This window comes from Botrytis porri (genome assembly GCF_014898465.1).
Source record: "Botrytis porri strain MUCL 3234 chromosome Unknown BPOR_006, whole genome shotgun sequence".
Lineage (NCBI taxonomy): Eukaryota > Fungi > Ascomycota > Leotiomycetes > Helotiales > Sclerotiniaceae > Botrytis > Botrytis porri.
The window spans coordinates 1,690,115-1,701,104 of record NW_024066080.1 but is presented as its reverse complement, the minus strand read 5'-3'; the positions used below and the strand labels follow the sequence as shown (position 1 = coordinate 1,701,104).

At 41.9% G+C, this 10,990-nt stretch overlaps 3 protein-coding genes across 3 annotated transcripts; 1 reads left to right on the top strand and 2 right to left on the bottom strand.

Annotated features, from left to right (window-relative positions):
* Window positions 1-3,438: 3,438 nt before the first annotated feature.
* On the top strand, window positions 3,439-4,978 carry EAF01_005021 (uncharacterized protein; the record flags this gene model as incomplete). Its single annotated transcript, XM_038913276.1, has 4 exons — window positions 3,439-3,490; window positions 3,792-4,420; window positions 4,532-4,745; window positions 4,878-4,978. The coding sequence occupies 4 exons, from the start codon at window positions 3,439-3,441 to the stop codon at window positions 4,976-4,978; spliced, it is 996 nt and encodes a 331-aa protein (XP_038771362.1).
* Window positions 4,979-6,289: 1,311 nt separating this feature from the next.
* EAF01_005020 (uncharacterized protein) lies at window positions 6,290-7,251 on the bottom strand (the record flags this gene model as incomplete). The annotated part of the gene is made up of 2 exons (XM_038913275.1): window positions 6,290-6,431; window positions 6,479-7,251. The coding sequence occupies 2 exons, from the start codon at window positions 7,249-7,251 to the stop codon at window positions 6,290-6,292; spliced, it is 915 nt and encodes a 304-aa protein (XP_038771361.1).
* Window positions 7,252-8,079: 828 nt separating this feature from the next.
* On the bottom strand, window positions 8,080-10,647 carry EAF01_005019 (uncharacterized protein; the record flags this gene model as incomplete). The annotated part of the gene is made up of 2 exons (XM_038913274.1): window positions 8,080-9,505; window positions 9,557-10,647. 2 exons carry the CDS (start codon window positions 10,645-10,647, stop codon window positions 8,080-8,082), a joined length of 2,517 nt encoding a protein of 838 aa, XP_038771360.1.
* Between the last annotated feature and the right edge of the window lie 343 nt (window positions 10,648-10,990).

Genomic DNA, 10,990 nt, shown 5'->3' with positions numbered 1-10,990 from the left:
ACGACCGGTCTGTGGTGCGATGTTTGGGGAATATACAAGCTACCCCGCTGAGTTGTATCTCAAGGCGAAGATTTTTGTTCACGACATCTTGTAGTTGTGATTTTTTTTACCTAATTTTCCTTGATATTGAAGTCTTTGGTCGAATCTAAATCATTGGTGATTATCAGAAACGGTATGTTACGTCTAATATTTTCTGTGACAGAGACTGTCGGGATATCAATCATGTGATCATAAAGTGCACTGTATTAGCTAGCGAGGCGCTCGCGTTTAGCTATATAAGTTACTAGCTTCTCATAGAAAATAATGATAAAAATTGATTACAACCATAATAGACCAAAGTACATTACACTTATCAGCCAAGTTGATACCCACAGAGACCATTCCCAAGCACTTCTGGACTCTCTAGCGAAAAGCTCTCGAGAAGAATTTGTACCGTTATGAAACAATATTGTTTTTGTGGATGATTGAATGGTCTACCAGCTGCCTATCGAACAATGTCAAGTGAGTTGCAGATTATTTTAAGTGTACGAGCAATTAGAGGACATGTATAAACAGTCTTGGAGGCTATTTCGCTATGTGAATCGACTTATTAGTGGTTGAACTTTCATTGTATTCACATATGCTGTGTTTGAGATGCTTTTATATACCTCAAAGTATGAAGTCTGTGAAGTGCCAATTTACGGAAAATAATCTTACATAATTTCAGAGCACTGCCTACGAACTTCGACAGGAAAGACAGTCAAGAAGAACAGTAGCGTTTGAAAAGCCTGTAGGCAGATTGTTTCTATGGATAGCATGTGCGAAGCCCGGAGTAGCAGTTGATCCACAAAGCTGCACTTCCATCACGGATAGCACTTTGGCAGAGACTGCTCGAAGATTGAAAACTCAGGGTGAGGGGTGCTCGACTGGATACACGCCCTTGCAAATTCAGAACGATACAAACTTGAACTCTAGATACAGCACGAGAGGGATGAAGTGGTAGGGATGCGTTCCAATATTAGCAAAGATTCAGATGGAATATCATGATTTCCCTAGAACGAAGATAATCCGCGAAAAGCTGAACAATTAGAAGAAGAGCTCCTGGAAGCTAGCTGCCACGTATTGACCTATCCATTCAATCGTGTGTAAAGCCATGATAAACATGGTTAACTCACCTACCCAACGTTGTGCTAAATTGCAAGTAAAAAATACATGAGTCAAGCTGGGTAGAGATGTCCATCCAAAGTAACTTCACTCATAGTGATGCACATTAGAGAGGAAAGTTCTTGCATTCCCGCCTGATCCTTCCGAGGTTTGATATCGAGAACAATTCTGGGAATCTCATATCAAAATAAACATGTCGGCCCGTGTACAATATTTTTGAGACAAAATATTTGGGACTGATAAATGAATATAGATGTTTTAAGAATTCGGGTAAAACGGTAATATTTTCATTCGATTAAGCTTAGCTTTAGGTTTAATCTAATACCAATTCGTCATTCATAACCCGCAGTAGTGTCTTTCTCACTTGTCTATAAACCTCGATCGATCATATTCCTTTGAGCTTCCCCTCTTCCAGTTTTACATAGTACTCCCACATCCATCAACTCGCAAAATCAAATAACGATGTCAAGAAGCCTTTCATGAAAAGATTCTCGGTAAATATAGCAGCAAGGATTATGACGGAGACTCATCCGTCTCTTCTCCACTAGATTCTAGTTTCACCTGAGAACTTCAGTCATCGTAGAACAACCTTTTATGTTTCAAGATACGAAATCCTGGTAGCACTACATCATGGTGCCATTTTATAGTCCTGCTAGATCACTGCGTACTTCTTCAAGATCTGAGCTCTTAACATTGGGCGAATCAATTAGGCTGCGGAAATATTACCTGTACCCGCGGGTAATCAACAGATAACCAACCGCTTCGTAGGTTACCCGCTAAAGGTGTTACCTGCTCTGCGGGGTATTTATCAAGGCATTTACCCGTCTTGGTAGATTGTCAGTAGATTATCTACAGATACTCTATAAATAATCTACAGATAACTTGTGGATTATTTGTATTCATATCAAACCTATACCAATCATAAAACTACAACAGTATTATATTGTTGTTATTCAATCTATATGTAGAAGAGCATCTATAAATGATCTACAAATAGATACCTAGGTACTCGACAGAGAGTTTGTTTCAGATTTTGAATAATCTACCCCGCTAGAGATGATGATTCTCGGATTGATTAATGAGGCTACTATTCGCTCTGCGGGTACCCATTGTGTAGCCTAAAATCGATATACGAACAAAATTTGTTTGAAGTTTTGGATGATGATAATTAAGTGTGTTGTGGCTAGTTTATAATTTATCAAACCGTGAATCATCAATTGCTAAGAACAAAAATACTCTCGTTTAATCAATTACTTTTTGAATAGTAGAAAGTTCTCTGCAAGCTAAGAGCCTGGATTTCTCTTCGTTGAAGCCGGCTCGTTGATCGAGTACCAAGTGAATCACATTACCTCAGATGCAAATGCGAGATTTTTTGAGCTTCTGCAGGTCGTCGCTTCAGGACACCGCTAAGCGAAAGCGCGCATAAATGCTACCCTCGCTTCATTAGACTAGCCTCTTCAATCAACAACGACATCCATTATCAATCGCGAAGTAGAAATTGTTCTGTATCAAGTCTAGGCAAAGGGCTGAGATCAATCTCCTTTTTCTGCTGTTCTAGGGCTATGAAATGATCATCATATCAAGTTACACAGTGATATTATAGTAAATCACATCAATTTTCCAATTTCATGCATCGCACCAAGATCAAGTAAAAACGTGTGGGGATTTGCATCATAACACATCAATTGTGTAGTTTGCTGTGCTCAAAATCATTTGAGAAAACAGACTATGCTCGATGGGATATTATACAATCATTGTCGCAAGAAGGTAGTTCCTGCTTTTCCGATATTTGGCATGATGGCATCACAAAGTCTCACTTGGAATGACCGTTAAAACAAAGTTTAAAACCGTATGCTGCATGCATGACGCGTAATTGATCAAGGCCTACTTATTGATCATTACAAATGACGAGCAAGGAATATGTTTTTAATCAAAAACCTTCCTCGGCCGTTCCAGGAAGATAGCTCATCGGAGCTCCAGTAACCACCCATTAAATAGCTGGAAGAATTCCTTCAAATCACTATGGATCTACAAAGTGGCTTGGTCAGATATATTGCAAGACTTCGAATCAGTGGACCCACAAATTGCATTAAAATAGGATAAAACTATTGGAGGTGTACTTATTTGACAGTATCTGGTGGTATATTCAATCTGTCCAACCTACCTGCCGCCAGCACTGAGACTGATACCGACTGAATGATTAAGCTACAGTCTTGATGATGACTTCGCAGGCAACATTCAGAATATGTCTATCCAGTGTCACAATTATGTTATTTCAGGAACGTGAATTTTAGAATGCAAGAAGTTCACACGAATCTGAATCTCCCGATCAAACTCCTCTTCCTAAGTACTGTATTCATCGTGCCGCACATGTCTCCATATGTAGGAACGAGAGTCATGTAGTATAGCTGTATTAATTGATGGTATTAGTGTGAAGAGCTGTTTCGGTAGATTATTGCCCCTAAGATATAGGAGGGGGTTCAACATACATTAGCGGCAGTGCCTATCGTGTATATATATAAGAGGGCTTCCTGCAATTTTCAGGCCAGCCAGTCTATCCTCCCGAAGATTTAATTGCACTCATTGATCAATCCCTAATCATCTCTCAAACACCAACAGCTTTATTCATCTTTCATTCTTGCTTTCAGTAAATATTGCAGACCGAACTCGCATCTACGGTGACCTCAAAGTCCCTCTGATCTCTGAATATGAATGGCTCTGGTCGGACAATGGTACTGGTGCAGCTAGAGATGACACCTTTTGGCATCCGAAGGCCCAGTCTGGAGAGTTTGGGGGTATGCGCCCCTTGGGATCTGTTGGCACCGCCAACTACAACAACATCAACAAGAAACAAGCTACCCTCCTCGTAGGGGCAACCAGCAATTCAAGCCCCACAGTTAAATCTCCGACTGGCTACACGCAAATCTGGATTTCTAAAGGTATGGGTGGAAAGTACGATAACTCTACATGGAGACCCATTCCTCCCCTGGGATATGTGTCAATGGGTGACGTTGTCTTTGATTGCTCAGAGACAGGATGGAATACACAGCCGAGTACGGATAAAGTCTGGTGTTTGCGAGCGGATCTCGCTAAGCGTGCTGTCTACGATACCGCTTCGTTCTGGGACGACAAGAAAGGCGCCGGTAACTACGACCTTAGTGTGTGGCAGATACTTCCGGAACCAATTGTAGGCAAGGGCGACAAGAATATTCCCATCACTGCTGGTACTTTCCGAGCAAATCAAAGCTACTCTAAGCCTGACTCAACCTATGCTATGGTTCCGATACTGTCTTGCGGGAATTAATTCAAGAGGTTCGACGCATCGGTTCCTAAGATTTGACCGGATTTGATTTCCACCACGGGAGATCAAAATTCACTTAAAGAGCAGTGTCGCGTTACTCTGCCCTTCATTTCCCACTTCAAAAGTACAAATGAAAGAAGCCTCGACTTTACCCAAAACCCCTTTATTGAATTGAGCCGATCCATCGCATGGAAAGTCGAGGGTTTATGGGTGAATGGAGGCGAGGGCACGTACTCGCGCCAGAAAGAAATAAAATATGGCGTCAGTTCGGAAGAAACCAAGTCAATGACACACTGCAGATGTTGAAAGTTAGTATAATCCGACCAAATTCCCCGGTTTTGCCCTCCCGATAATCGATTTCGTTCCAATATTCAATATGAATATCCCTTCATTTTCATCCAAGATAGGTTATCGCTGACTGACAATCTTTTAGTCTCTGCTTCTGGTGGCATTGGACGCGCAGAGTTCAGCGTCAGTCTCAATTATCATTTACCTACGAAAGCAGTTCTTCATTCACCTAGTACAGCGACTTGACGGTGACAGAAAGTTTTGAAGTCCTAGGAAAAAATGCATAAGTTTTGTTTAGCAAGCATATTTGGATCACTGCCGAACGTGCAGATGGAGGTCCGATACTGAAACAGCTCGAGTTGGTCGCGAACGATGATGTCTATTTTTCTGGGTGACTGATTAATTCCGCATAGTCATAAGCCGTAGAAGTTGAAGGATGTTTTGGGTAACTTCGATTGCTAGTAGTTCTTACGATGGATTGATAATCTTTCATATTTCAATTCTCTCTTTTTGGTGGCAAGAACATCAAGAAGAAAATTTCGCTCGTTCTGATTTTATTACGCGTTATTTGAAAGTTCAAGTTTATTGAGAAATGTTAGAGGGAAATGTTACGTATATATGTGTCAGACGTAATATCTTCATGTTCCTTCCACCAGTGGGTGTATGGATTGATGGGGACACTTCCAAACTTCCGAAATTTTCAATAAATCTATACTTCGATCGTTTGATATTAGAATTAGCGTTTTGATTGTCCTACTTCTAATGAATCATTGTTACAATTCCTAAAATATACAATGAGATGGATTGAGAGATATTCGCAAGTCCACTTTTACAGTGTCTTGTCAGCATACACTCACTAGTGCTCCATTACATGGTCGTATAATAAGTGCTCAACTCCACTACCTGGCAGATATCGTAGAACAATTGGCCTATTCAGAATATGAGAGGGTGAGCAATGTAACAGTGTATACAGACACTGAAACCATGCTTGATATAATTGTCGCTTTTTTGCACAGCGCCAGTAGCAACTCTCACAGCAGACTTCTATAAGCGCCCGTACGTCAGGAAGTGCCACAACATAACATAGTTTCAGAGACTAATTAAAGCCTGAACACAATTGAAGACGATCAAAAATTATTACCAATGACCTTCAAATTTCCTAACACATAGTGTCGGTTACAATCTGAGTCCCCAAAGAGACAAATAAACCTCCGAATAGACCGAAACCTTTATTTGAGTTACATACTATTAGGCGACAGTCAGCAGAGGGGCCTCTCACTCAAGACCCCCTTTGAAGATATGACTTAGAAGCCTTGTGCGATAGTACTGCGGGTTTCACGCATCGCTTTCACTGCGAAGCTTCGTTCTAAAGATTAAACTTTTCACATATTTTACTACTAAGTACAAGGATAATGTTGATAGTTATCAATCTACTTAATATCAGAAACAATTCCAGGGTTTCGCCCATGTGTCTGTATATTTGACGAGTCAACTACCCATTTAATCATCTGCACATAAGAAACGCCCACGAGATCTCTTTAATATCACGTTTTGCATTCATACAGACTCAGACTCAGGCTCAGATCCAAGCCTTGTTTTCTCAACACTTTCTCCATTAGCATGGGCGCCTTTAGCCATTTGCGGAAAGCACCATCCAGGATGAAAGATCGCAAGGGATGATACAGCGACGACAATCATACTGTTCTCGTTAGTTTCTCACAACACAAAGCTGGAAAGAGAACCTACAATCCCTCCATAAAAACAAAGCCCGCCTCATCCCGCATAATTGGATTTGCCCAACCCTGAACCATCTCCGCAATCCTATACACGCATCTCGCAAAAATGGTGGCGAAAGCCACACTGATTCCAACACAAAACAATCTAAAGGGTCTTTTTGCAGCCATGATTCTCGTTTCTTCGGGCACTCGTTCCCATGATCTTCTCGTTCGAAGAACGTAGTCAATAACCAAGGCGGCGAAAACGATTAAAGTGAAGACCTGCCACACGATACCCGCAATCATGAGATTCGTGCCCAGATCTCTCGTCTTTTGATCTTCACCAGCACTGGCAGCGATACCTCCACCGATAGCTTGTAGTAACAACGAGAGAATATCAAAGGTAATAAATACCCAAGTATAAAATTTTGCGGGAATCCTCGATTTTTCTGTGCCAAAAGTTTGCACAATATGTTGAAGCGTAATATACACACTAGCGACAACAAAACTAGGCGAGAAGATAAGACAGGAGATTTGGATCTCGAATCCGATGTCTGACCAGGCATTATTGTGCAAGAGAATTCGTCCAATATATCCAGTTACTTCACCCAAACAGCCAATTGTTATGGCTATACCGAAGAAATATGTTTTATAACGGATACTAGCAGCTAGGTGATAGGTAGCTGCTAGCATAAAAAAGGCAAGGAAAAATGCATTGAAACCCAGGGAGGGTGTGTAGCCGTAGATAGTGGCTTCAACGGGGCACTCTGGGGATACAGAGGTACAATTTAGTGATTCAGGCATTTTGAATTATGTAGAAAGAAATTCCGTAAATAAACGAAGTGTTGAAAGAGAATCAAAGTTATGTTGTAAACAGCAAAAATGTCTGCTTATTTAATAGCTATACCGAAGCAACAGATGAAGAGATGAGATCCCATCTGAAGAGAACTTTCTTCAGTTCTATATATCCATCCATTCTGATGAGATTACAAAAAGTAAGCACCATAGTGTATTTCGCGCAGCCGCATTCGCATTCATTCCTACGGACGATACTATCAACAATGGAAAAGTGTGTCAAATCGGGCCAAATATTGACCGTCCATCGTTTACCCGCGAATCTTGTTGGCGGATGTTGCAATAGCCAAGTGTGTCCGTGTCAGCCTCTGTCAAAATGATTTCCTAGAATATGTTTGACATAAAACTCAGATGAGCCGAGCCTTGACAACGGCCGTAAGTTTGAGGGAGCATAAAATTAAACGAATCCGAAAGCGGCTGTGTGGGTCAACGACCAATCACAATTTGACAACGTATCCCACATTTTTATTTCAAAGAGGCTATGTATAAATTCATGTACGATTGATATCGATGATACGTCGTCCACATACGTCGTTTTTAAGCAATCGAATTCTTAGCAGTCACAGTAAGATCTTGATGTAAAAAGATATCGCAATGGCCTCATGTACTTTCGATCCTTTGTCTGCGTCGAGGAAGACCTATCCCTTCCCAGCCTAAGTCTTGGTAAGGCAACATTCATATAAGGTCGTCCGGTACGTGCCCAGACGCAACTGCTGGCATAAATTTCTATGCACCTCAGTTTGAGACATTTAATAAATGCAGACAAATGACTGAGCGTTATTGCATATACTTATCGACAACAGAATACGGGGAACGCCACTCTTCTTCAGCAACTCTCCTAGCCCTGACGCGTTCACGATAAGCTCTATCTGCCTCTTCCATCACAGCCGCATCCGTTGAATCTTGTACTGCGGTTGTATCGATGTAACGAGTTGGTGTATACGGGACAAGACTTGTGAATTCTGGATATATTGATGAGCGATCTCGTATGTAGTTCCCAACAATATACAATTTCACATCTCCACCACAATTGCAAGTGGATTCAAAGCCAACAGTTGAACAATTAGTGCAGATGGTTCGAAGGCATGGATCGATGCGGGTAAATTGGAAATGGGAAGTCTCAAAGTGGATTTGTAGAGATTCTTCATCCCTGAATGTTTCCTTGCAGTAGTCATCAAGAAAAGAACATTTGTAGGCCGTATGGTCCCAGAAAGCGAGGGCAAATTGAGAATGATTCTGGAAAACGGAATAGTAACGCTCGACAAGAGATTGGAAGTTATGCTCGTCGCTCATAAACATATCAGGCACCTCATCAGCCATAGAGTATGACTGCTTTCCATCAATAATTGGACTGGTTTCTATTCCATCGGGGTCATAGAGAACGATAGGAGGAATTCTATCGATTTTCCATCGCCGAAACATCTCGTCGCGTCTGGCTCTTTTTACAAAGTTTTGTAGCGTGGGATCCCGGGCCGGCCCCGGATTCTGCCTCGACTTCACTTGGTCATCTTCAAGGATGTAATTCCAATCGCCACTGGATGTATACTCCGAGCTTGTGGGCCCTATTGAATGATGAGCATGATCTGGACTTATCTCGTCTTCGTCGTTCTCAATAATGGATTCTATTGGTGGTAAATCCACGGCATCTTGGTCGAGACTATGATATGTGTTCTCTGATTGCCGTTCATTAGTGTTCGCATCATCGAGATCGTCGCGTTCTGGTAATGAGAGGAGAGCAATGGCTTCCATATGGGCAGCTATATGGTTGCAAAGCTTTTTGGATGCAGGGGGTGATGCTTTTGCTATTTCCAAATTGTCTGGTAATAGATCATGTTCTGAATTATCCACCGAAAATGGGCAGAGTGGACAAGCTCCTACTGTGTGGGACTCGTTTTCATTGCCATCATATGTGAGAGCAGAAGAGCCGAAAAGATCCGGAACGGGCTGCGAAGCTTTTTTCACAATCATGGATAACTGAGTCTCGTTGAAAGCATCTTTATGCTCCTCACTTAAGTGATGCTTAAATTCTTCTTCAGAACGGTAGACTGTTGATTCGTGACCGGGCACTTGGCAGCACCACACCACGGCATGTTGCCATTGCATATGATTGATCCAGTCTTCTACCGTTGCAAAATATTCTGTTGACTTGTTACATCCATCAAAAAGGCATACGTATGGCTCTATATCCCGAAGTACGTGTCGCCTATGAATAATCAGCTGATCTTTCTCTCTTCCATATAAAGGGATTGCATACTTCCAACGAGCTTGAACCATATCTTTCTTATCAATAATACGAAAACAATAAGGACAGACTACTTCCTTGGCTTCATTCTCTGCCTTCGAGGGTGGGGCGGGAATATCTAGCTGTTCTCGACGTGCAACAGCTGAATTTGTTATCCTAGAAATTGCGACTGATTTTGGATAAGAGGCAAACTTAAGGCGGTTGACAGATGAAGCTTCAGTAGCAGAATACTGCATGGTACTAACAGAATCTCTGGCTGAGCTTGTCTGTCGTCTAAGAATCGGTGTTGCATACTGAGCTCCTGCTGGCCGAACTACTATGTCTTTGGGTATGAGTGGAAGAACCAAGTCTGACGCGAACGAACGCTCAACACCTTGCTTTAGCTTCTCTTTATGTCGCTCCCGATATTCTAGCTTTCTTCTTCGAAACACTGTAGCTTCTACCAGTCTATTCAGTAAGGTTGGTGGGGCATCAGGGAGTCGGAATTCTATTTGCCAGCGGACAGAGGTTTGGAACTCGCAGAGTTCTGCAGAAGCTTCATCTTTTGCTATGAAGTTTGCTACTTTCACGTTTTCGTTAGCTGAGCTAGGCTTTTTTAGAATAGTAGAAAGCCTGTAAAGACGAGTAATTGTGTCTTTGATCGTATTTAGAGCTGTCGCTCCAACATCAGCACTATGAAGACTGGGCAAATCATCCTTTTCGGACCCCGCATCTGTTTCATTGTCCAAACTAATGGCCATAGAGTCTTCCGATGATGAATCTGAGCTATCATCCTTTTCACTTTCCTCTTCCGCTTCCTCTAGTATTACCGGTGGATCCATAGCTTGTTTCGTGCTTTGTCTTAGGCGATCCAACATTTGAGTCAGAATTTCTTTAACATCAGCATCATCACGAAGTCGGTAATCTACCGATGCTCGACCTGGAGCAAAAACACCTAAGTTGCCTGCCCAAATCTTGAATCTTCCAAGTTCGTTTTCCAACTCTGATCGTAAATGGGGTTCGAGCTGTTTAGCCCGCCCACGTGCGAATACCGTAGCCACATTTCTAGCAATTTCGGCGATAGAATCTCCAGGGGCTTGTCGCGGTTCTGCATTTAGCGACATTACCAATGTATCTCCTGGTAGTAAACCATATACCCTATTTTTTTTGCAATCGCCATCCTTTAAACAAATTGTTGGAAAAAAGCAGGATGTTGGCGCTGCGGAAAAAAGTGGGTTCGTAACATGTCTGTAGTGCAACATCGGGATAAACTCCCAAGCCGTAAGGTTAGATATGCCTGTTCACGTTCACCAATCATTTGGCCCTTGGTCTTGTCTTCCGGGATCTTCGCCACAAAAGGAAATCTTCCAAGGCCGCTTACTCAATATCATGATTTTTGATTGTAGACGCAGAAGTTTGCCTCATAATCATCAGAATGTGTTCTGGAACAAATATATTTTTCCTATT